We start from the raw sequence: 27,793 nt of genomic DNA, 5'->3' as shown, positions 1-27,793 counted from the left end.
GTAAATTCCGGTGACTCAAAGCTTTGGTGGTGGATCATATGTTTTTTATTTACGGGAAATGCATATATCCTGACTTCTAATCTTTTTACTACTCAGAATCGTGACCTAAAGAGTGTCATCGTAAAGAGAAGAGGCACATGCAAATACATTTTATGTGATCAAGCAAAACCTGTCCTTTCGAAGAACCTGAAGTTGAGGATTGGCTCGAGCTTGTCAAAAAGAAGATTGTTCTAAAAGTATACCATATACACATTATAATGCTCCGCCTGCGGTCATATCGGTTCTGAAAGCGATCTCTAGCACAAGTAGACAAGATTGACCGTTGAATCAAATGAGGAAAAAGGTTTGTAGCTCAGTGGGTAAAAAGTGCGACTCCCTATCATGAGGCACCAGGTGTGCAGGTTCAAACCCAGACCCGGGCAGGGAATTTGTCACATTCACCCCGTCTAGCTGTTCACAGGGGCCTCGGTGATATGTCGTCCAGGGTGTTCACTCGGTCGTTTGTGTAGTGTAACGCTCGTTTGGAGACCAGGCTCTTGATTCTGTTTTCGGAATGCACAGAATTCACAATCTAATCACACTTTAATAAGTATACACACAAAGTTGTTAATTTTATTCCCAAAACGATATAAACAAATTTCCTGGCAGGACTTATCTTAAAATATACATGAAAAAGATTTTGTCTCTTTTATATTTTTCAAAACCCAGAAGAGGTAAAATTGGCGAAAAGCTGTTTTGCCCACGTGGTCACGAACGTGACCACGTATTCAACAATTTCTGGCAAGGTCAGCAAGTTAAAGACTGGGGTCTTCCAGTTCGAGTTCACGGACACTCGGACACTTTCCCTGACGCGCCGCAACAGCAAAAAGAATACCAAAATGGGAAGGTATGGGAAAATAAGCCGAATCGATATTTCAAGAGACTCGCGTGTTCACGCATGTTTAGATGAGAAAAGGTGGGGCCTTTCTCGCTAACTAATGCGGCTAAAAGATCTGATTTTACAGTAGCTCATTGCCAAATGTAAACAAAATTTTAAAAACTATATACCTGATAATAACTGTATAAAAGTGTGATACTCTTCGAAACCGGATTCTGGTTTTATGCAACACGTATATCTTTTTTGATGTGCTCTTTAACGCTGCTGTGGAGCGACTCGAAAGAGTATAATCAGCTATTGGCTGAAAACAAAAGTGCCCGGCTGTCCGTGGTCTCAAATAGAATCTTTAGTTTAAATCATTTTCGTATGAGCTTTTCAAAGAATATTTCACAGTACGAGATGATTTCCCTGACCCGTCATGCTCTCGCAGAGTTGTCTCCCTTAGTGAGCTCTTTTTCCCGTCGCATATATCTCAGACACATGATCACTGTGACAACCAGTGTGATAATCAGCAAGAAAGAGAACACCACTGTGACGGCTAAGAAGGCTGGCGTCTGGAAACAGGACTTCTCCTCAACCTTCGTGGATGAATTGCTTTCTTGGAAATCTGTGAAGAAATTAATTTATTTTAGACGTGTTTATTGCCATATTCAGAACTGAATTGCTCATTTAGGCCCATATAGGCTATGGCGACCAGTTTTGTCAGTGGATTAAAAGAATAAACCACTGATCTTTCGCGTGATATTGGCGAACTTAAGTCTATTGGCGCAATGCCAGATCTCTAGCAAATTCTACTTAATGAGCGCTCTACATAATGTTTGATTAAAAAATGATACATTACTACTAATATTAAGCTAATTTAACGTTTAATTTAATTCATATTCATAAGATAACGTGGTGCTTGTATATTTCGAACCATACTAGGTTTACTCGATTAATGGCGTTAAATTATGCAAATATCATGAGTAATAATGTAGTTAATGGACCAATCGATGACCTTCTGAAATAGTACCCATTAATTTCAACATGGAAGTTAGTAGGAACATTTGGCCTGAATGTCATTTAGTTTAAAATGCTGGAAAGTACAGCTCATTAGATTTTTGAAATCCTTGAAAACATTTTGTACACTGATCAGAATCATTTATTGATCTACAGCCCTGGTTTTATTAAATAATGTTTGGGGCTTCTTGTCAGTAGGTCCTACAAATACTGCAAATTGGTATTTAACTAAGGCTAATAGTTATAGTCAAGTCCCTATTTCGTCAACACGATACTAACGAATGTTTTAGGATATCCTTGGCTCTATATTTACAAACATCAGACAGGCACACAGAGCCACAGTTTCGTACTCACAACCTGGTTCCAGTTTCGTGACAACATAGAAGCTGGTGGAGAGCTCTTCGACGTCTTGGTCATCACCAGATTGTCGTTTCTTACGCCCGAATCCACCTCCTGGGCCTCCCTTCTGAGCAGTACAGTCGTCCTGTTGAAAGGAATATTACCTTTATTTATCTGATTGGTGTTTTGCGCCGTACCCCAAAAATTCATTAGTTCGATGACAGCCAGCATTATGGCGAATAGAGGTTCGGCAGATACCCGGGGAAACCCGTCACCGTCCGAAGGGTGCTTCCAACACACGACCAGAGGAAGCAAGTATAAGCTGGGCTTGAACTCAAAACGGTCGCATTGATGAGAGTCTCCTGGGTTATTGTGCTGTGCTAACGCGCTAACCACTGGATCATAAAGGCCCCCTTTGAAAAGGATATTTATTTTGTTGTTCATTTATCTGATTGGTGTGTAACACCTTACTAAAGCGTTTTTCCCTTGTACATGTAAGATGGCGCCCTTCGTCAGATAGGCTACCTGGGAAAACTCCTGAGCCTTAGCTGAGTCAACCATAGCTGGATTTGAACACGAGACTTCATTCGTCATTCATAGATTGATCAGTTGTGTGAGATCAACATTTCAATCGACAGAGCCAGCCAGGAAAGAGATAAATATATTTCAGGCAAACGTCTTTTGGCGAAGTTTCGTAAAGTCAACCCAGCCCCGCAAATCCTCGATGGTATGCTATTTCGTGTTACCTGCATAAGGTGCAGTGATCAGGCTGGTAAGGGACAAGCTGATAGATGCTGACACAACAACAACATACACTTTACGCCACTGAACTCTGATTGGCTCCCTACCGCTTGCCTTGCGCTCAGACGTCTTCCGGTTCTAAAGCCAATGTGGATGCAAGACCAAATAACCCCTCTGTTTTTTTATTTTTTGTGTACATAGGCATGGTTGGTATGAAAACAAAGGAAATTATCCAAACTCTGAACAAGTATGAGTTTTACCGATGGGAATTTTAAATACTTAGCGAGAAGACACAAGGTGTCAGGTAGTAATGAAGCTGCGACTGACTTCCTCTCAGCTTGCTACATGCAGAACCTATAGCCTCCCAATCTGTGAATCTAACAAGGTCCAGGTTTTGAGGCTGAGCCTATGTCATGATTTTAGGCCCAATTCATAGAGGCCATGTAAATAACGATACTGAAAAATAGTTTTGTTCGCAAGTCACGCAAAGGTAAGCCAATCAGAATCCACTGACGTCATTACCATGTGAAGGTTGTTGTGGGATTTGGGCCTTTTTCAACACTTCCGTTGGGGGGACCGTCCACTGGACGCCAAGGAGTTAACGCGAGGCATGAGATTCTACGAGACTAATTTCTGTTGCGGCTGCATACTCACGGGTTGGCACAAGGCGTCTGTCGCCTGAAGACACACCCTAACCGAACAGTAGATGTGCAGTTCTCCAGTGTTAAATTTGAAAGCTTTGAAGGGGACGAAGACTGTGGTGGGTGTCTTTATGAGAGGACCGCTGATGACATCCTGGGAGTCCGGTGCCGGGCAGCTGGGGAGAGGAGAAACGATGACGGAATGAATAACATGTGGATTGATTGACTGATGGACTGCTTACATGGAATAATTTATTTATTGATTTAATTCATGTTCTACACCATACTCACGGATATTTCAATTATACGACAGCGGCAAGCATTATGGCAAATAGATCGATATAACCTGGGATACACCATTATGATATGATATTGTACCTCAGGTATTAACATACGACGAAACATAGGTACGATACGGGACAAAACATGAGGATGTATGATATGGGTTTGTTACCATATAAGTTATTCTCCCATGCATTAGCCATGTTTCTAACTAATTACAGTATGTGCGAAAAGAGGCTACTTTCCTAACACTTATGTAAATATACATATTTATAAATACATGTACCCCACGTACAAGCAAACATAGGTTTGGTACAAAACATTGGGCTGTGGCTGGTATAGTAGGCCTATGGTGTACTCATAACATGGTTTCTTATACATGAGCGATATTTTGAAATAACTAAATTGGCTTCTAACGACTTATTGCCTTGCGGTATCTTTGCTCTGAAAATAATTCATATTTGTCGACGTATATATTTACTTACTACCCAGAAATCGCTTAGAATGCATTTCAGACTATGTAGGGTTCAATAATTCCCAGGGGCTATACATAGGTACATTTAGATCTTTGACATGATATATACATGTACTTCACAGGAGTGAAGAAGAACAAAATACCGATGTTCGGTCACAAGTCGTGACGCATGCGCATTTCAAAGATGCACCCAGAAATCAAAATCAACAAGCTAACCATCCCCAACAACCACACAACCACAATATTGCTCTCATAGAGAGCTGTTTGTCACAGGTAAAAATGTTTCATGCGGAACAAAACTTATTCATTTATTTGATTGGTGTTTTACGCCGTACTCAAGAATATTTCACTTATACGACGGCGGCCAACATTATCGTGGGTGGAAACCGTGCACAGCCCGGGGGAAAACCACGACCATCCGCAGGTTGCTGGCAGACCGTCCCACTTACGGCCGGAGAGGAAGTCAGCACGATCTGGACTTGAACTCACAGCGACCGCATTGGTGAGAGGCTCCTGGGTCATTACGCTTCACCAGCGCCCTAACCGACTGAGCCACGGAGACCCCGACTACGCAGAACAAAACTAATGGATACACCCTCTAACCTCACCCATCTGCCACCATTCTCTTTTCCAGCCTGAGGTTGTTGACGGCAGAATCCAGCAGTGGGTAATTGTAGGCTCCACAGTTCTCCACCTTGTGATTCTTGTATCCTGTACACAAAGAAACCATGTTTAAATACCATTTTTGATACAATGAATTAATCTTAAGGCTTACACAGTATATTGATCCTATAAGCTAACGGCTTACAAAGTATATCGATAAACTTATTTATTTAATTGATGTTTTACGGCGAACTCAAGAATATTTCACTTAAACGACGGCGGCCAGCATTATGATGGGAGGAAACCGGGCTGGATCAGGGGGAAACTCATGATCATCCGCAAGCTGCTGACAAACCCAAAGTATATTGACCCTATAAGCTAAAGGCTTACAAACTATATTGACCATATAACGACTTACAAAGTATATTGACCCTATAAGCTAAAAGCTTACAAAGAATATTGAACCTAAAAGCTAACGGCTTACAAAGTATGTATTTATTTATTTGATTTCTGTTTTACGCCGTACTCAAGAATATTTCACTTATACGACGGCGGCCAGCATTATGGTGGGAGAAAACCAGGCAGAGCCCGAGGGAAACCCACGGCTATCCGCACGCTACTGGCAGTCCTTCCCACATACGGCCGGAGAGGAAGCCAGCATGAGCTGGACTTGAACTCTTTCCTCTTAAGTTTGCTTCAGTTATGTCTTTAAAGTCCACCTGTGTCCCCTTTTCGTCTGTTAAATTTGCGGTTTAGCGGTCGCTTTAATTTCAAGTCTTATACCTGTGTTGTAAAATGAATTTCTTTTGGTTCTGACTGTTCGTCTAAATGCTGAAGTAGTAGTAGCTTATTCGCCGTAACATCATGGCGTAAGCAGAACTAGCTAACTAATGCGGTGATCTTAATAGCAGTTTGTTAGAGGTCACGTACTTGACTCGTCCTTGAGCGACACTTTTATGTTCAGATCCTCCCCGATGAAGGTCACGAGGTTATTTCTACTGACGGAGACTCCATCCGACTCTCGCGTGATGTCAAGGTCAAGGACGGTGGCATTACCGGAAATGATCACACCGTTGGTAGGCCCCCCACTGAAATAAGAGGCCACGAAAAATAGGATTACAAGGGTGACTGACACCCCCCCACCCCAATCCTACTCCACCCAGCACCGATGAAATAAGAGACAAGAAAAAATACGAATAAACGGCTGAGCGGTTCACCGCTCCACGGTTGTTGACATTTTAACATTTACGTCTTGACTACTCACTTATACCCACTTTACATCTACGAGAGCTCCATGTGGTGACCCGTCTTTAACATTTGCGTTTTAACTGTGTGTACTCACTCCACATCTATGACTGCTCCAACTAACGGCCCGTTCAGCGTGTGTTCGCAGGTAACAGTGTGGATTTCATCAACAAATGTCGTGTACCTAGGATTGTATTTGACCGAGATCTCATAGGTGAAAATGTTTGTCCCATCCTAAAAGTGTGAAATATCAAGAAAAAAAAAAGAACAACGGTATGAGTATAGTGGATGTTATGGATACATGAGCGACCTCAATCATGTCATTACCTTCGCTAAGGCTGATGTCTTTGCTGGTGTCTGTTTGTCTGTCTGTGTGTCTGTCTGTCTAAACATTACAGAGCCTAAGTCAAGACAGCAGGCGGCAAAGCAATCTAAGCAGTGGACAGAGTCTTATGGAGCCAGTGTCCTGTGTTATACTAAAAGAAACATAAGGGGTATTTTTACCTCAAGGAACTATTTATTGTGGAACCATTCTCTTCAGCACTGAGATAATCGTCTTTTAAAGTGTACTGTATGTCTAAATCATGTAGACATTATGTTTTTCAACTTATATTTTGTTTCAATTTGATTAGTGAAAAGTATGGGTTGTATGATGTCAAATGCGTAAAATGAGCAGAACCAGAAATGGAGCGTCACTATAGCGTCAAATCATTACGTCACTGCAAGAGCGACATGCAAGGCAGAACATGTTTAGAGGAATTATTCGACATGTTGAAATATCTGATATGACTTGTTATGCACTTACATATGTCTGTTTGGTAGAAGAATGGCCCTGAATGCAATTTAAATTAGGCGGCTGATTACAGCGCCACCTACTCACCAAGGAAGACAATAAAACACCACTAATACTTACCACAGTGCTCGTGGCGACACTCAGATTTGGTAAACATGGATTCACGGTGGGGTTGTCACTGAAAGATAGATTCTTCAGGAAACCATTTCCGTCAGGCGCAGCCTCGAATTGGCACGCGGGCTCCACATCAGGAGGCAGGGTTGCCACAAAAATCTCACCGTTAAAATTGATCGGAAACACCCGAATTGTCATGTACTCAGTGAAACATTGGACTGATACTGTAGGAAAAAATGGAAAGAGCGAGAAAAAGGGAAGAGAAAGAAAATTATTTGACGGATTAACATGATTAATAAAGGTAATCCACATGGAATTCGGCAAAAATACGAATATTAAAATAAACCCTTTAGGATAAATCCTTTTCTGAGATTTATGTCCGTAACTACGTACAAATACACCCAAAATCTCAGGCAAATATCGTAATCTCATCGCGAGATCTGCAGAGTATTCTCCTTTGGAGTAATTATTCACATAATGAAGTTGCAAAACGCTATCTTGTCTCGTTGAACATTGTCTGTCTTCTCATGGGAAAATTCCTTTTTTTTTTGCATATCTTCCTCGCACGCCTTTTTTTCTTCCTCTGTTACACGGAATATTTGTCGGACATGGCTTTTCCCGCTGGCATTGTTCATACCAGTTTCATTCACCCATAAAACTAAACACCATCGTTAAAGTGGAAAATCTTTATGAGTGGCGTTAAGCAATACTCATAGTTTTTTTTATATGAAAAAACTGAAATATAGTTTGGATATTTAGCTACATGTATACAGTGTTCACATTATCACCTTTAAAAAACTTATGATAAAAAGGAAGAAACATAGGCTAAGCTAAAGTATACAGAGAGAAAAAAAAAAGAGGCGTCATCCGGATTCGAACACTCAGATACTGGATGGGTGGAACACCCGATTAATATTTACCTCTGTCAAACTGACACCGATCTCCGTAGTAAGACGGATCACAAAAACACTTGGCACCGAATCCATCGTCATAGCATCTTCCACGCCCTCCACAGTCAATACTACACTGCGGGGGAAAGCGTTCCTGAACTAAATACAAATACATGACCCACAGATAATACGATTTGTTTGTATAAAGAATGATATAATTCCGCTGTAAAAGATGAATTAATTGGAAGTAATGGATGCAAAGGAGACGACCAATGTCAAAAACTACATGTGCAATGCGAGCAACAAACATTTTCACCAATATCATTTGACTTTGAGTTTTTATTACATATGGAACATTGCTTTTCGAAAACGTATTTTATATTAATGCACAGTTGATGGACTCAAAAGATTGTGATGCTGGCTGCTGTCGCATAAGTGAAATATTCTTAAGTACGGCGTAAAGCACCAGTCAAATACATAAACAAATAAATAAACAAAACCTTGTGGCAGGTTTGCCTTTGCACAACGCTTGTTACGATTTGTAGGTTCATTTTGTATTTGCCCACAAATGGCCCGTAAAGTATAATGGTATTGTTCAAAATTTCGACTGAAGTCAGACCTGGTTTCTTGTTTGTACGTATATCATTGAAATTTATTATTATTATTTTTTTGTTCTTTATCTTTTTTGAAGGGTGGGGGGTGGGGGTAGAGGCGGCGAACGGAGGCTCAGATTAGCAGGTGCCAATAGAGCGCCTATTCTGATTTTGTGTAAGGTTGTCTTATTCGTTTTTAATTAGCGTGAACCTACCTGCGGGTAGCGAGCAATCATATCCGGTGAAGTTAGGATCTGTGCAGACACATGATCCGGTGTTTGTACACTGTCCACCTGTGACGTCAGACACACATACCTGGTTCGAACGCCGACAATCATACGGGACGTACGCCGCATGCGCTGTGAGGAAACGGAAACAAAGGTGGTCAGATATTGGTGTTGGGCAATGGAGATAAAGATTGTATGTCAGACAGTACGTGTAAAAAGACAGTACAATGAAAAAAAAACACCAAAAAAACAAAACAACGGACAATCAGACAACAGTGATGAAAATTGTAAAAACATTACACATTAAACAGTAACAAAAAATTGTCAGAAAAAAAAAGAAAAAAATTATACCACACTAACAAAATATGGTATAAAAAAGCAGATGACAGTAAAAAAAAAATGGTAAAGAACCGACAGAAAATGATCTTCCGATGACCTTTGCTCTAATCCTGTCATAAACGGAAGAAGTTTTTGTGTTAGTAGCTGGTCTTGAATATTATAATACTTAAGGGTTCGTCTTTGTCATTTAAGAGTTTGGAATCAAGACCTTAGTACATACGAACAAACTGTAAGTTTGAACTCACCAATTCGCGCCATCACGGCTAGCGCAAATATCCATATCATTCTTGTCATCTACAAGAAAAACAGAATGAGATTACAGCGGATATTTTCATGAACTCCAAAAATTAATCTGAAATTAATTAAAATCTGTTCTTTGAGTGATGCTAGAATGTATTCCGCCCTTATGACACAGTACTATGTGATATTCAATATACTCTCTGAAAACGACTGGGTACAAATTTGCGCATCCACAGTGACATATGTATCAGCGATACACACATATGTACACAAATTACCGTGAAATGCACAATTTGTGTACTGATGGTACCCAAAATTATGTGGACATGAAGTTTTGCAAATGAAGTTTTGCAACAACACTGTGTACCGCTTGTACACAGGTGTTTTTAGAGTGTAATATCCTGTTAGTCTAATAGATTCGCTACGTTTGAATTAATAGACTATGTGTTATTTTAAACAGAATATTCTGCTGCAATATAACAGAATACATTATAACATCACTGAGGTAACAGACTTTCTGTTAAATTTAACGGGTTATTTATTTTTTTTAGAGTAACACGTCGTTTTAATTGTGATATCTAATCGAATTAATCAACTGATTACTAAATTGACTGAGGATCGACAAATCCTTCACCAGAAATCAGCTCTTCAAAATCACAAGTCTTACTTTACACTTCAAATTCCCTAAGATCCACGGGAAATGCATTCCGTTATCCCTCAGGAAACGATTTGACGTTAATAAGAGTTTTGTGGAAGGGCTCTATAGCTAGCGTGTTTAACTATATCACATTGTTCTAGTCATATCCCTTTCTACATCCATAACCCTGTATAAATCCCGTTGTTCAGTGCACCAGTCAAACAAACAAACAAACAAACAAACAAACAAATAAACAAACAAACAAATAAATAAAAAAATAAATATATTTTATTTATATATTTTGCTTCCATATAATATATTTTAGTTATCTAGTGCAGGATCTATCTAGTCACCGTTTTACAGGAGAGGAGTTACGATGGCTAGATACATGTATGAGCATTGTTTTTGTTTTTTTCTGAAGATTTTTATGTCTATGTAGCCCCGCCAAACAAAACCTTGACAGCAAATACAAGTTTAGATTTAGGTGTGACCGAACATAAACGTACAGCAGAATTGTGTCTCATCGCTGAGATGTTTCTTGGCGTCGATGACAAAGCTAAGGGGCATGTGAGCGCGTGTAAACATATACATATGTAACCTGGCATAATGACGATCTGTACAAAGTGTAGATCGTCAGACCCATGAACCCATACCAGTTTTTCACGTTTTCGTTAAATACTATTTGTTTTTGGATGACGCAGTTTAGTAAGAATCATTCCTTGAAAAACGTGACAGAGCGAAGAGGTTAAGATAGTGTAAATTTATTCAGTAAAAATCCTTGAATCGATCAACAAATAGATGGTAAGACGAACTCGGATGTGACTCACGAAAAACTAACGTTTGGAAAGAAAGAAAAATTTTCGGTCAGAGGAGGCTTAGAGGTAATACGTACAATAAAATAAACTTTGATTTATCTCTGTCTTATCATCTGGAGGTTTAATTTGGACTGCTAGGGTGATATTACACAGAAATGAGAGACGTTATATATGTTTCACAAGCATTATCAGTATATACTCTGCAGTATTTCTATCTTTGCTCTGAGTTAGGAGATATTCTTGGGTGGAGCAAGACTACCTACTTCAGTTTCGGGGGGCGGGGGAGGTGTAGAAAAGGTGGTTAAAAACCATTGGTATTCTTGGGGTAGAGTTTTGTGTATTTTAATCTTCGTTTTACAGGTGGAACTACATGTTGGCAAACATTTTCACAACACGATGACAAATATACGATAGCAAACAGACATCCAATCTTAACAAATATATGTTCTGCGCTAACAAGAGCACGATTTGTAATGATAAAAGACACATTCTATGTTTGTAAAACCCAACACAGCGCTAAGGGTTGCGCCTTTTAAACAGTGTAAACAAATCCACCACTAGTCGACTAATCTGCAAGACCAAGATATGCGCTAATCTGTGGCACACATAATGTGCGTTAAACTATTTCCATGGGAAACCATGTAATTAGACCCGCCAAGAAGATAGGCATACTAGAGAAAAGCCCTTTGAACTAATTCTACTTGTTAAAATAATTAGACCAGTGTACAGACGAAGACTATTGACCTTTTAGTTTGTTTAATTTGCTAAAACTGTAAACGAAACTTGACATCCTCATCCATCGAGGCCTAATGATTTGTCTCTCGTCAAGCGATGATAAAAAAAAAGTATAAAAACTTTGACCTTCCCGGCCGGCACAGTTTATGCACCTCTGCATCGCTCCACTTGGATGCCTGAGATGGTAGAGCGTCGGCCTAGTAAATGTCGTAAGTCAGAGACCTGAGTTCAAATCATGACAAGGTGTGGCATAGAATTTCAAAATGCTTAAAAAGATCATTCTGCGTCTGATAACGTCATGTTTCTTTTTTTTTTGTCGAGATATCATACGCCATGACCAGTATAGTATAGCATAGCATTACAAGTATTCATCTCGAAAAGCAAATAAGACTGAGGATTATGTACTTCAGGGTAAACTCAATTAAAAACTGCTTGTGTTCAGATCCCAGTCTTTTGCTTCAAGATGGGGTGGAAGTGGAATGAGTGGACAACTGAAAAGAGACATTGCTGTACAAGTGCCAAAGATAATATAGAAAACAGCACCCGAAAACAGAACCAGAAAACAGAACCATCTTCAAAGAGGACAAAACAAAACGTCTATGAAGTGTGTGTTTGTTGAGCAGTATTGAAAATCGTTTTGATTTTTTTTCAGTTATATTGTTTACCCTTCTTAGTTATATTGTTTACCCTTCTAGGTTATATTGTTTACCTTTTCAGTTATATCGTTTATCCTTCTCAGCTATATTGTTTACATTTTCGGTTAAATTGTTTATCCTTCTCAGCTATATTGTTTACCTTTTCAGTTATATTGTTTATCCTTCTCAGTTATATTCTTTACCTTTTCAGTTATATTGTTTACCTTTTCAGTAATATTGTTTATCTTTTCAGTTATATTGCTTACCCTTCGCAGTCATATTGTTCACCCTTCTCAGTTATATTGTTTACCCTTCTCAATTATCTTTTATTTTATACACAAACATGCTGTTGCTGTTGCACTTGTGTTTTGGGGGGATTGCCACGTGGTCTAAAACATATCAGACGCCATTAAAACTGCTAATATTTGCATAGCGCTGAACTGGACTGTGAAGGGCGGTACCTTACCAGCCAGCTATTTCACGCACAAAGCTCATATAAGCACTATTTTCCCTTTTATGTCAGTAAAATCATTTTAGGAACAGTGAAGCCTGAATGTTTACCTTACACCCACTCCTACTTCATATACATCCTTTTAGGCTTGTGAGTAGCTCTGTCGCTCAAACAGTTTGTCAGAGTTTTGTCTTCCCATATTTTAACGTGAGGCATTCAATTAAACAAACAATTTAAGGTTTCTGTTACCACATTTTCTGATTTTTGAGATTTTTTTGAGGGGTGGGGCGGGGGGTGGGGGGGGGGGAAGGCGAGAATAATACACTAAACACAACAGAGATAATACTCTGCATTTTGGATCTTGAAGGCTTGGATCTTCAGTGTTTGGAGGTAATATTGTACATGTATTGCCTTCAATGGGTTTCGTTTTTTGTGTCATCGACCACATGTCAGCAACCAGAGGGCTTCATGTATTTTGTGTGTACATACCGGTATACAACAAAATCACTAATGTACCTGGTAAGGAAAACTTCCAGAATTCTGCCTTCTCAATGGCTGACCAAAGATCTGATAATAGGTTTGTAATACTGTTATTGCGAGAGCTGTTGGTTTTTCTTCTGTCATTTAAGAGTTTTCTTAAGTTTCTTAAGAAAACATCGTCAAAAACATTAAAAAAAATGTTCCTGTGTAGGTTTACGAGTGAAGAGATTTCATCTCCAGTATAACTGATCTTAGAATTTTCTTTTTTTTGTAAAGAGGGCCAGAGGGTAAAAAACCTGTCAATTTAATGCGAGCAGTCGCGGCCATCGCGAAAATGTATCTTTAATACATTCCATACCTGTTTTTCTTGCCTACATGTATCTATGGCAATTATCCCCGAGTGCCGGTAACAACGCATTAGATCATGTGACAAGTGACAAGAATTCTTTTTTTTTGTATACGTTACCTATTATATCATTACATGGAGATGACTTTTACAATAAAAAAGAAATTGCCAGAGAAAAAATATCTGGATAACTCAATAAACTAGATTTTCACGAAACTTCACGCGGCAACCTTGTTGGTATCACTAGTTTTACATAGGGGAAGATGGAATGATGTAGGAAAGGGTGGGAGAGGTGTGCCCATAACTTTCAATTTAATCTACCGTATTTTTTTTTTCAAGAAGTTACCATGAAACGAGTGGCTAGCTTGCAGGTGCAAAAGAATAACCCAACAGCTGGGTTTCTCTCCTGGGAATGTCTGTCAGCAACCTGTGGATGGCAGTGGGTTTTCCCCGGGCTCTACCCGGTTTCCTCACACCATAAGGCTGGCGGCCGTCGTATGAGTGAAATATTGTTGAGTACTGCGTAAAACACCAATTATATAAATAAACAAATAAATAACACCTGCAGAGTTTGTCCAGTTGCTGTAAAATACATTAGTCTGTATTACAATATACATTACTTCAATATAATCAATGCTGTCAATGTACTGAATAAGTGTATGTAGCATTAAATGCACTGACTTCATAATACAGACCCCTCTCCCACTACAGACCCTCTCCCCTCCACTCCCAGACGTCTCCCTATTTAAAAAGTCTTTATTCACAAACACACCCGACAGGCATAGACCCTCATCCTTTATGGTATATTATTATGCGTATCTATGAATAGATCAAGAAATGCTAAAAGTAAAGCTCTTCCTTTCTATTTTTTATGAATAAGAGCTTCCCATGCGAGCCGCTTTTTTATTTTTTCTTTTTGAATTGAGCAAACTTCCACATCGGAAATGGAGGAATTATTTGCCAAGGGTCGTTAAGAGAGTACGCATTAAAAATGAAGAGTAGATATCCATATGTGAGGTCAGCATAAATCTAAATAGACGTGAGAAAGACTTCCATTTTTCATGTTTGAATGTATATATGCATGGGTTTTTACGTCGTATGTAACAATTTTTCAGTCATATGAAGGCGAGGAGCCATAAGGTACGTGTACATACACTGTGTCTTCTTGTGGCAGGGCGAGTACAAAAACCGCCAAAGGCTGGTCCTGCCGCCAATGACGTATCATGCAGAACACACCAGATATGACACCCCACCCAGTCACATTATACTGACACCTGGCCAATCTTGTTTCCTTGCTCTAACGTCTTAGTGGTGAGTGCCGATCAAGGTAGCAACAAGTATCACTCGGCCAGGGTTTGATCCCGGGTCTCCCGATTTCGAGGAGGACGCTCTATCCGTGAGGCCACCGAAGCGGTCTCCATTTTTTTTTAAAAGTATATATAGCTGCGCTCGTGTAAACAACACTGCCCCGCGCACATCAAGCGCTTTTACCTGATCTTCCCATAACCAATGAAGCCTCGGTCTCGAATCCACCTCTTACCATCTCGACACCGACTGTAAGTCAGGTGGTTTATGAGGCACTTACCAAAGGTAGGTAGTTCGTTTCGGCTCAGTTCAGTTTCCTTCGCCCGTAAACCAATCATAGTGTCATGGCAAGTACAGAACTTAACGATAAACTACAGAGCTGACAATATATGTTCGAATTTTGTTTAAGCTTTAGGCGGGAAAGGTTCTCCCATCTGAGTGGGGGCACTTCATGTTACTGGGTCATGGGTAGTTACACAAATGCGTAGTACATCAGTACTTCTGAAATCTCGTGCAGTTCAATTTCGCCCTATTTCCAAGGGTGTGATGAACGTGCATCGATTGTCATGTCTTGACCGATACTCCAGGCTGATTAAGTCTTGCGTCAGATGAATTAGCACAACAAATGAAGGAGTGCACGCTTGAAAACATCATGGACACACTGATCACCTTCTAGCGTGTATCAGTTTAATTAACCAGGAATAACTTAGTTACAGTATATGATTATAATAATTACTTATATACACATGGTGTAAACGCTCAAAGTATGTGAGGAAAATTGCATAACAGTACAGTGCGGGGGCGGGCAATAGGCCAGTGGTTAAAGGCGCTTGCCTTTCAATGACTAAGCTATAGGAGGTACGGGCTCAAGTCCGGGTTTGGACGGGCAACGGGCTTGGACGGGGACCGGATTTTGGATGGGATATCGGCATTAGACGGGGAACAGGTTTTAGACGGGGAAATGTGGGTAGTTTAAGCCGGACACTGCGGATTCCTTCACCCTTAAAACTTCTCGCCGTCGTATAAATGAAAACGTTTTAAGTGTGGTGTTAAGCAACAATCACTAAATAAATTGTTCACAACTGGTTCCATCTATAATCCACGTTACGTCTTATGTGAACAGAAGGCACGTTACACGTCTTTACAGAACCCACTGTCTTATTTCAAACATATGATGAAAACAAGATAATTTATATCGTGCGCTAAATATGCAAAATTTCTGTATGAAGAAAGCTTGTTTTTTGAACTTGATCTAAAATGAAGTCGGAATGTTTACCATCAAATCAGAAAATAATAGAACCTATTATGATACGGAAATTAACGACCAATCAGAATCAAGGAAATCAGTATATAGAAAGGAAAAACAAAAACATCCACGATTCTTGTTGCTTTTCGAACATATGAGGCTGCAGAAAGTGAATTTGCACCCAAAATTACATGCAAAGTGTATAATTTTTTTATTGCACGGAAAGCAAAGCGTTACAGACAGAGAGACGGACAGACACACGGATACGTACAGAGCGACATACTCGAATGAATATCCTTAGCTTTCGTTGAAGCATGGTACCGCATCACAACAATATATGTATGCGCATACTGATTACCAACAGTTAGTGCCCCGAATGCCTGTTGGCATATTAGATCGAGTGCTCGAGTACATACCATTGCGGTGAAGCCAGATGCAGCTTTATGTCAGTAATTTTGTGGAGTTGCGGAGTTTTCCCAGCAACTTACTTGTTTGTTTGTGTGATCACAAAGTTTTATTCGTGATATACTCTCGAGCCCGGTACTTCGAGCACAAAAAGTAAAACCTACTTAAATTTCATTGAAATCGGTTGATATTTGTTCTGCCAAAAGTGTCAGGGACAAAACAATAGGGCTTCCAGAAGAAGGCTTTAACCCGTCCAAAAACAAGACCCCCTTTTCACAAGATTAGCTCTCATAGCGTCCGGATCTGGCCAATCAGAATGCAGGATTGTGTGATTCAGACTTGAAATGGATGGACTTATGATGTAACTCTTCACAGGAAATTCTTATGCTGATGAACAAGATGGACGATTAAAGCATTAGGGTCCCCGCCTCAGAGAAAGCGGTATAGAGTCGCTCTTATATTTTCGTACGAAAACTACTCCGCCATTTGGCAGGCGTTTCACAGTGGGTGTTAGCGACCTGGATTAAGGGATTATCACGCGCCAGTGAAAGGCTTTGTCAGGTAAGTAGGTCAGGTATTCAATACCCCAGGATAGTTAAGCCTACTGCACGGATTTAATTGGAGTTAAAGGAATACTGGGACCCCAGAATGTGGGGACCCCACATAAACGTGGGGGACACATATATCGTTAGCGAGCACAAAATGTGGATCTGAGTAACCACGTGTAGACAAAACACTGCTCGTGTAATGCATGTGGGGACGAACTTTGAACATATAATAAAAGCTCTCTCTTGCCACTGCGCAGAGAGCTCAACAAAGACCCTCACCATCGAAGTCGCAAGTTCGAATCCAGCTCTCGTTTGTTAGATAGCGGTTTTAAGTCAAGAGATCTGTTAGGTTCTTGGCAAGGTGAGCTGGTTTATTCCACCCATAAACCTTACAGCCGCCTTGTAAAGGAAATACCCCATGAGATTGACATTAAATACCAGTCATGGAAAAACATTTAGTCGAAATTGCTTAAGGTTAAAGAAAACTAAAATGTGAAGTAAGTTTCATCGTACAGAAAACGAAAACTATGCGTAAAATACTTTTTATTTTTTTCAGATTTTATTTATGGTGTTGAAAGGCATTCAAATATTTGTTTACTATGGTACGTTTTATGGGCCATGCTGACGCTATCTAGGAACTCTGACGTCAAATCACACTTTTTTCCTGATGTTGACCAGAAGGAAGGAATTTTTGGGGACATTATTTCAGTAATCTTTTGCTCATTGGTAAAAAGAGTTATTCCAACCTCTAGTGTCGTGAATAGAGTTGGAAAAATCTTCCTGTGACGTCAAAGATCCTAAACCCTGATCGTACGGTCCATACAGCTTACCTTAGAATTGAAATCTTTAAACACCTTTAGCTCTTTAAAGGCCTTTTCCTTTAACATATAGTGGTTACAAAATAGATATACTGAAATGAGGCCTGACAGCTGATCATTCGAAACAGTAAGTGAGTGAGTGAGTGAGTGCTTGGGCTTTAACGTCGTGCTGAACAATTTTTCAGTCATATGACGACGAAGGAATCCTTAGAGAGTATGTAATGTGCTTCCTTGCTGCAGAACGGATTTCCACCGCTCTTTTATCTAGTGCTGCTTCACTGAGACGACTTACCGAAGGCAAGTAAGGCACCCCGCCCGAGAAATTATACTGATACTGGTCAAACTATCTTTTCTGTCCTTTTTTTGTAGGGTCTTAGGTGTGACCCGACCCAGGATAGACTCTGGATCTCATTCAAAAGGCGTGTTCATTCAGAATAAGGGCTCCTTATGATGGTAGGTAAAGTACACTGTGCTATGTTATTATCGAATATCGATCACACATCGTACACGTGGACTAAATCTCAAGAAAGTTAGTCCTAGGGGGAGAAGGGTCCTTGGTGTTTCGACAAAGGTGACTCGTGTTTTTATTGTTCTCTTTCATAAACCCTGAGTTGTCAGGTACTTAACCCCGGGCAACAAGGTTTCGTCCATGTTTAGATACGACCGCTGTAACATGTATAGAAGCACCCTAACCCCTTAAGAATGACACAAAACACTAACTGCATCAACAAATATATCCGACCACTCTGCTTGATTTATTTATTTATTTGATTGATGTTATACGATGTACTCAAGAAAATTTCACTTATACAAAAGCGGCCAGCATTATGGTTGGGGAAATGGATGACCATCCGCAGGTTGCTGAAAAACCATTCGCTGTTTGCTGGAAGACCTTCCCACATACGACCGGAAAGGAAGCCAGCATGAGCTGGACTAGAACTCACAGTGACCACATTAATGAGAACATTTCCCGGGGGGAAACCCATGACCCATCCACTATGATTATGCACATGACAATAAATCCTTAGGGCTTCGGAGAAGATGTCTTCTGGAGACATCTGTGTTATGTTTAATCTCTCTTATACAGCAATAGGATTCTGGTATATAACCTCCATAAATTGCTCAATATACTTACCACCTGTTACGTCCGTCAACGCAGTTCACGTCCGTCAATCACTGCGCCAGGTAAAAACCTCGAAGAGACGTCTGAAGAGCTTTAACGTGGATATAAACCTGGTGAATATATAACGTCGTGTTCTGCATAGATTACTGGGTATATGCAAGGGTGAGCTGGCCTGACTCTTCTCTACAGTGTACCGTGCTCCACCCTTCACAGTCCCATTCAGCCCAAGTTGGTTCTGCCAAGATCTGCATTCATGTTAGAAAAAGGGGTTTTATTGACTATGAGTACACATTAAACTCCGTGGACATCAATAACGGTTTGTTGAAACCCGCTCCCGTTAGGATTTTGTACTTATATCAACCCGCATCAATAAACTAACAACGGTACTATTGAATGACGTCGTCCGTGCTTAATTTAATAATAATGAAAAAAAACCGTCGCACCTGTCCATAATGCTTCAATTACAGGTAGGTTTACCTTTGCACGAAAGGAATATCGGTACAGGTAATTTCTCAGGAGAATTGCTCAAACACTGAATTTAAAAAGCGTAACACAAAGTTATATCCTTATTTAATTACTATTTATTTTCTTGGAATTCAAACATTAATCCCTTATCACATAAAAGTTGGGATATTCCCTGTTTACACAGCATATATTTGTTTTACAAACAGGTTTAATCCTCCTATTGTATAGATTCACTTCGTGGGTCGGTAATTATTAATGTACATGCGCCGACGCAAAAAGTTCCTTTCAGCACTGCCATTTAGCGCTAAAATTTTTAACTCCGCCAAAAAAGTAACAGCCATTCACCCCCCCCCCCCCCCAACCACACACACACACCTGGTCTGGTTTTCTACGGATTTATTTATTTATTTGAACAGGTATTTTGTGCTGTTTTCAGGATTATATATGTAACAAGTAAATGACCCATGTAAATGTGCCCTTCCCACTATTGAAAACGGCCTTATTTCAACGTGTATTTGGCACAAAATACGAGCAAACATGGTCTGGATTCGAACACACCACCTGAGTGGCTTGGGGCTTGAGCTCTCTAACGAGTGCAGTGATGTAAAAAAAGAAGTGATTTACCATTCTCATGTGGCCGTTTGCGCAGATCAAAGGATTTTATTCTTACTGTTCGTGTAAATGCTTAAATGAAAGCAAATTACACAACCTCTGGCGCCATGGCTTAAGAAGACTTAAGTAACAAAAATGCATTGATGTTAATTACATTTTATTAGACGTCGTTTGGCTAGATTTCTTCAAATGATTGTATTGTCATCACATTTAATATACAATAACACTGTAAAGGATACATCAAACTTAAAGCGCACTAAAAGTTTATGCTGTCTTGTTTTTTAATTCAGTCACTGTATGCTGCATGCTGATGTTGACGACAGGTCCAGTGGCCGTAACACAGCGTAATGTTCGTTGAAGACCTCTTATCTTCTACAAATACACGGCGTGCGAAAATGTACGTCACATCAGAGTTAGCTTGACAGTAACGTGCCAAAAGTCGATGGTTTTACCCCTAGCACTGGTTTCATCTACCCATAAAACTGGCCGTCATCGTGTAAGTGAAAAAATTTGGCGTATGGCATTTAACAACATTGATCATCTAACTGAAATAAATAAATTCATTAATTCATTGCTGTTTAGCGAAGTCTGTTAGACCTGAATCTTACCATCACCTAGAGTCCTTAGCATCACCTGGAATCTGACCATCACCCGGAGTCAGACCATCACCCGGAACCTGACCATCACCCGGAATCTGACCATCACCTGGAGTCTGACCATCACCCGGAGTCAGACCATCACCCGGAGTCAGACCATCACCCGGAATCTGACCATCACCCGGAATCTGACCATCACCCGGAGTCAGACCATCACCTGGAGTCTGACCATCACCTGGAGTCTGACCATCACCCGGAGTCAGACCATCACCCGGAGCCAGACCATCACCCGGTATCTGACCATCACCCGGAGTCAGACCATCACCTGGAGTCTGACCATCACCTGGAGTCTGACCATCACCCGGAGTCAGACCATCACCTGGAGTCTGACCACCATTCACCCACCATAATGCTGGCCGCCGTCGTATTAGTGAAATATCCTTCAGGTGGACGTAAAGCTCCAATCAAATAAATAATAATGAATCAAATTTGAAGGGAAAATAAGATGACGCAAGCTTCAAATTATCTGTAATTACTAGCTACACGCAGTTAAGAGCTTCTGTTTAACTAGGGATTACACGAACCACGTTAACAATACACCACGTCAGTGATATGGAATTGAGTTTTTCTAATTTTGAAGGAATTCTTGCACTGTTATTTCTTCAAAATAAATACACGATATGAATAATAACTTCCTTGACAAGATATCTGTGTTAAAAAAAACCCCATACATTATTCAGTGAAGAAAATCCGCAGCATTAACTACAGCTTAGTACCCCCATGGTTAGTTTTGGTGGTCAATTTTTGCACTTTTTTTATATTTTTAATGATATTTAATGTATAAAATATAATTAAAAACGCAGTGTATGGGAAGTAAAACAAGTGCAGCGACGACTGTGTGAAGAGAGCGACTAAATGTACACACGTATTGGGCCTGACTGTTGAAATCCGGCCTCGTGCCAGTTTAATACAGTATAAATAAGACGTACTGCATAGAGAGTAACACCAAAGCAGCGACGACAGTGTGATTGTTGGTAAACGGTCACAACTAAGCCGGTGAAATCCGGCCTCGTGTCAGTTTACCAAAGTTAGGATTTTATTCTAATTGTTCCTGTAAATGCTTAAATAGTAGCAAATTACACATCCCCTAACACCATGGCTTAAGCAGAAAAAGACAATAATGTTAATTACAATTTATTGATCACTGGTGTACACATATTCAGAATGCTGGGTTACTCAAAAACGCAAAGGCGGCTTTGGTGGTGTTCATATCGCTTCAGCGTTTTATTGACCTTAACATTATATAAACTGAGAGAAAAAATTTCTGTGAATTGACTCTAAAGTATCATAAGAAAAGATATGAAAGAAAATCCAGTATAGTTATAATTTACACGTTTTTGTATTTCTGACAAGAAAGGTGTTTGATTTGGTAAAGATGGCCGCCAGACCTAACCATATATCACGACCTCAGTGAAAAGAAGTTTGCAGCTGTCTACTTAATTATTTTGTCAATACAATGTTCAGTTTCCAACCACCCGCTAACACAAAAAACACTTTTTTTAAGCCCTGGACTAACTACTGGGCCTTTATTTGCATTTCTGACCACGCTTTTACGACGCCCCGTACATTGCCATGTGATCGTGGAATAGTGGGCGTGGCTTTATACATATTCAATTTGCATGTGTACATTGTATTTGGGCCACACAGTCCAGTATTCTGGCCTTAGGAGTTGTGTCCCCTTTTCTACGACTGTTCAGTTCATATATGGTATGGCAGGTGGGGACTGAGTTAGTACACTGTATTCAGTTATTTATCTGTGTTCTTAGTTCTTAACGACGCTTCCCGCCTCGAAGTCGGGAGGACCCGGGTTTACACTTAAAATGGTACTTGTTGCTGCCTCACACTGAGAGGCTAGAGCAAGGAAACAGGACTGGTTGGTCTGGTTATGGTGTCATGTCTGGTGTCTTCGGCATGATACTTCAGTAGTGGAAGCACTTTGACAAGAAGACGCAGTGCATGTACATACACTTAATGACTGCAAAAATTGCTAAGTACGAGGTTGAACACCAAATATTCATTCATTCATTCATTCATCTCAGGATCGACTTCCCAAAGACATGGACACAAGGTACAGGTAATACCCTATCAGACAATATATATATGTATCTTCTTCTCTTTACACCCCCTGTTTACTGACCGTGCAGGTTCGATCTGTGGATGTTTTGGGGTTTACAGAACACAAGATCAAAGTTAGGTTCTCACGGCTATTTACTTAGAGCCATCACGCAAGGCACAGAGTGGGAAATTAAAAGGTCTAATGTTAACTTCCGTCAGATCGAGATAGAAAGTAGTGTAATTTTACAATATCAATTCTTATGGTATGTATACAAGGTACTTGTTTTATCAGATCAAAACAGCAGCTGAGCACAGGAGAATGTCAGTCTACTAGTCTTTTCTGACGTGCACACAGCAGACACATAAACACTTGACCATTTACTACCTCTACTCACCACTATCCGGCTGACCAGTGTGAAACTCAAGCGCTCAGTCACGATATGGTTGGAAACCACTCCGGCAGGTCGGCATATCTACACATTATCACTACGTGGACTGACTTTATTTTACAATATCAAAACCTTGTCTTATTAAAGTTATACAAATTTCATGTATGACAATATTAGATAGTAAGTTCTAAATTAAATATAATTTCTGGGTAAATTATTGAAAAATACTATAAAACGACATCGGCTTGATACTTCAATGGCGGCAACACTTTGGCGGTATGGACTCACCATTCAACAAGAAAACACAGTATCTGTACACACACATAATCACTTCTCATCGTCATAAGACACCATGTGACTGTGGTGTTGTAAACCTTCTTGACAAAAATGAACAATCCTGACAATGGATTGGTCACAGGTCGAATGCTCTATTTCGGTAATAATTTCTTTTATTGGGGGAAACGATTTAGATGGGGGTGGGGTTGAGTTTAGGCTGGCTCATTAGACTACCGGTAAAGCATTTTTCTTTCCACAGTCGACTACTCTCTGACCAATTACGCTCGAATCCAGGTCTGGCTAATTCGGTTGCGGCCATTACCCGATCCTCTGTACCCATGGACCGGGTCAGCGACATATACATACTGTATTACACGAGCCACTCTCACCCACGTCTGGCCGCGGACCCCCATTAACTTTCCATAAGCGACAATGTTAACGTCTAGCGCTGTAGCTCAGTCCCAAACATTCCGTGGCTAATAAGCTTTGGTGCAATACCTGGCCCAGCCTGTGAGAAAGAAGCCATAAAAATCTTGACATAGGTTGACCGTCAAAATCTGGACCTTTCCATGCCGGCAGCTATGAGGCGTGCCAAGCAACGCAAAGGGGACGTCACTCGCAGCCTCATCACTACCTCACACCTTGTGTCCTCTCACCCAGAATTTCAAACTTTCATCAATAAAGCTCATACCTCCTCAAAGTTTAGACAGTTTCCAGCATTTTAATACCAAGCATGCACCTGTGCACCAAAAATGGACGCCTGGGAGCAAAAAAAGACTTTATACCCTAAAACTCACAGAACTACAATCGTCCCTACCGAAAAACGGAAGTTGTAATGGGGGTCTGTGTCCGACTGCCCGATGGATGGCAAATAGTCACACGCATCCGGTAAAATCCGGCTTCTTGTCCCACCCCCAGCCAGTGCTGTATCACTTCTTTCAATGGCATTTAGAAGTTGAGTTGGATAACATAGCACATGTATGGATCACAACTTCTGTTTATTCAGTGCGCGACGTTTCGATATCGGTATTAATGTCGTTATCAAGAATAATGATCAACTGGCGACAGAAGCAAGTATTTAAAGAGGGGGCTAAGTTGTTCATTTCAACATATAGATGTAACATACAACGGATTGACAATACCGACAAGAGAGCGTTACATTTTTGATTAAGCAAATGAACAATAGATGAAACATACAACGGATTGACAAGACCGACAAGAGAGCGTTACATTGTTGATTAAGCAAATGAACAATAGATGAAACATGCAACGGATTGACAAGACCGACAAGAGAGCGTTACATTGTTGATTAAGCAAAAAAAAAAAATAATACATGAAACATACAACAGCTTGACAAGACCGACAAGAGAGCGTTATTAAGCAAATGAACAACACAAGAAATTTTTACCAAATAATAAAAACATCATCATGGCTGCTGTACATGGTCAAGTTTATTCAGTGGCAGTGAAATATGGGAAAGTGACCAGGGGTGGAGCCTGTATAGTGACAGAACAATTTAATTAGATCTCTGCAAAAACACTGCACCTAGAACTCAGTATCTATCAGTATACGCAATGTATCAATACAACTTTATCGGGAGCTACTAAAAGCAATTGATCACACTAAGTCAATCACCTGAGTACAACACAGTGGTTACGGAAAAAAAAAACCCATTCACATACATTATTGCGCAGTATTTTTGTATACTGTAGAACGAATGACAAGGACTATCAGAAACTTAATTCACGTATAACCTCACTGCCACGAGTTTACTGGTGTCACATCTCAAAATATCATTAAACCCTGCACTTTAGTGCTGCCCTGCAGTATCAGCTTTTAATGAAATAACTATTAACTCCAAAATTACATTTATATCAGGTAAAAAAATTACTACCAAAAGAAAATATTTGCAGATACACTGCTGCAAACCATTAATGAAATGAAACGCATATGGTACTCTGTCAATAATGAGAACAACTAAATACCCATCAAAACTAACTGTAATCTACATTAGGTAATAACCAACACTATATACATGGATCAATATGGTGACCCATAACTTCCAAACTTTCTAACCGAACGGGGTTCACTAAGACACAGGGGTCCTCACTGAAACATCGAGGGTTCAACAACAGTTTAACTATCTGCACTATCCAAATGCTATACTACACCAGTATCTCACGAACACTACACACACATCTGAATTACAGCGAAATCCTTTTGAGTATACATACTCTTGGCTCGGAGAAATGAACATGTACACATGTTAACCATAAATGCATCATTATGCAATATATTGAATTTTACATTTAGTCTCTTAATTGGAAATAATCATCAAATACTAGCAAACGTATTTATTTATTTATTTATTTGGTGTTTTACGCCGTACTCAAGAATATTTCACTTCTACGACGGCGGCCAGCAGTATGGTGGGTGGAAGCCGGGGGAAACCCATGACCATCCGCAGGTTGTTGCCAGACCTTCCCACGTACGGCCGGAGAGGAAGCCAGCATGAGCTGGACTTGAACTCACAGCGACCGCATTGGTGAGAGGCTCCTGGGCCATAAGGATGCGCTAGCGCGCTAACCAACTGAGCCACGGAGGCCCCTCTAGCAAACTTACCTCACTGCTCATCTTGTAGACTAATCAAAGCATCAAAGGCAAGCAGAACAATGCTGGTTACAGCTATTAGAGAACAAAAATGTCATCTTCGTGACATCTCAGTGTCACACATTTTTACAGTGTAACGGTTTTTCACAGTGTACTAAGTAAAATTACATAAAACTATATACGACTAGTTCCCTGTTTACAGCAAAACTAGTACAACCGGCAATAGCATTAAAGTCACCAAATCAAGAAAGGTTTAATTCACTATTACCCTATTACAATAAAGCAAATACAGTGTGTTGACTACTGGCAGCGTGCAGATTCCCTACAGCCACAGCAACAATAGCATGTTAGAACATTCCCCCCCACCCCAGCAGGTCTAGACCAGCTGTAAATTTAACAAATATTTCCTTGTCAGTAATATACTATAACGTGTTCAGCTCATGCTAATATATACAGTTACACCCATTTTTTGATCTACGCATTTCTTACAAAATTTCCCGCTTTTTACAACACTTCTACAGCAGCGATCAAGGTCCGAACTACATTATCGCTTTCTCTCACTACACTTTGTCAATGCAATCCGATAATAGCTCGCACTATTAACAGTTCCTTTCAAATACCACAATGGTGTTTAGAGCTAGAAAAACTGGAAACATTAAGAAAATAACAAAACCTCAAACCTTCAAACAGCAATCTGCATCGCTGAGCTATGCCACTTCAGCATCTCTATCTTCCACGCAAAGTGAGCTAAAAAGGGGAGATAACTCTACACAATCATTTTGGCCACCTGGTCACATAAGGTTTGTCTGCTGAGGTGAGATCACTTTAGACAGTGATATATAACACAGGAACATACATTGTTATTAGTTTTAAACTGTTTATTATCTTACACAGGAACATACATTGTTATAAGTTTTAAACTGTTTATTATCTTACACAGGAACATACATTGTTATAAGTTTTAAACTGTTTATTATCTTACACAGGAACATACATTGTTATAAGTTTTAAACTGTTTATTATCTTACACAGGAACATACATTGTTATAAGTTTTAAACTGTTTATTATCTTACACAGGAACATACATTGTTATAAGTTTTAAATTGTTTATTATCTTACACGGGGGGGGGGGGGGGCTCCGTGGCTCAGCCGGTTAGCGCCTTCCCACATACGGCCTGTGCGGATCTCACAGCGAGGTGTACAGTATGTTGCACAGTTTGGGAGAGGCCTTTGCCACTTTTATACTTGACGTAATCTTTCTTACCATTTATACCAATAGCAAACCTCGCGAGGGCGAGGCAGTGAGGCAGCGAGGCAGCCAAGCGAGTTAACGATGCAGCTCATCGCCGATGAGTTAGAGCAAGGAAACCGAGCTGGTTGACCGGGTGTCAGTATAAAGTGACTGGGCGGGGTGCCATGTCTGGTGTCCTCGGCATGATTCGTCAGTGGTGGACCCGCCATCACACTAGAGAACACAATATATGTACACTCACCTAATGGTTTATCGTGGTGGTGTGGCTGAAAAAGTGTACGGCGAAAAACCCCAAGCATACAAACATGCACTGAAGCGAGTCTGAAGATCATACAATCCAAAAATGGTAGCCTATTCCACACACTATTAGACACTGTAGCGTGGTAATGAGTGAAATGTTTTTGCATGAGTGCGGCGTAATACCCCAGTCAGATAAATAAATAAATAAATAAATAAATAAATAAATAAACAATTTCGTTATCATACAACAATGTTGGAAATTACTACTGATGAAAATGATGATAATAATGAAAAT

General features: G+C 40.1%; 2 protein-coding genes across 2 annotated transcripts; one reads left to right on the top strand and one right to left on the bottom strand.

Annotated features, from left to right (window-relative positions):
- Nucleotides 1-284: 284 nt before the first annotated feature.
- LOC135462823 (uncharacterized) lies at nucleotides 285-19,147 on the bottom strand. The gene is made up of 11 exons (XM_064740104.1): nucleotides 18,955-19,147; nucleotides 9,404-9,452; nucleotides 8,808-8,951; nucleotides 8,030-8,158; nucleotides 7,116-7,333; nucleotides 6,300-6,436; nucleotides 5,888-6,045; nucleotides 4,963-5,065; nucleotides 3,611-3,773; nucleotides 2,231-2,360; nucleotides 285-1,484 (listed from the first exon to the last, which is right to left on the bottom strand). Exons 2-11 carry the CDS (start codon nucleotides 9,450-9,452, stop codon nucleotides 1,294-1,296), a joined length of 1,422 nt encoding a protein of 473 aa, XP_064596174.1. The 5' UTR covers nucleotides 18,955-19,147; the 3' UTR covers nucleotides 285-1,293.
- Nucleotides 19,148-19,944: 797 nt separating this feature from the next.
- On the top strand, nucleotides 19,945-21,087 carry LOC135462524 (uncharacterized histidine-rich protein DDB_G0274557-like). Its single transcript, XM_064739750.1, has 2 exons — nucleotides 19,945-20,010; nucleotides 20,647-21,087. The coding sequence occupies exons 1-2, from the start codon at nucleotides 19,945-19,947 to the stop codon at nucleotides 21,085-21,087; spliced, it is 507 nt and encodes a 168-aa protein (XP_064595820.1).
- The last annotated feature ends 6,706 nt before the right edge of the window (nucleotides 21,088-27,793 follow it).

The sequence above is a fragment of the Liolophura sinensis genome, chromosome 2 (genome assembly GCF_032854445.1).
Source record: "Liolophura sinensis isolate JHLJ2023 chromosome 2, CUHK_Ljap_v2, whole genome shotgun sequence".
Classification (NCBI taxonomy): domain Eukaryota; kingdom Metazoa; phylum Mollusca; class Polyplacophora; order Chitonida; family Chitonidae; genus Liolophura; species Liolophura sinensis.
The sequence above is the reverse complement of the archived record's forward strand: the minus strand, read 5'-3'. Positions and strand labels throughout refer to the sequence as shown.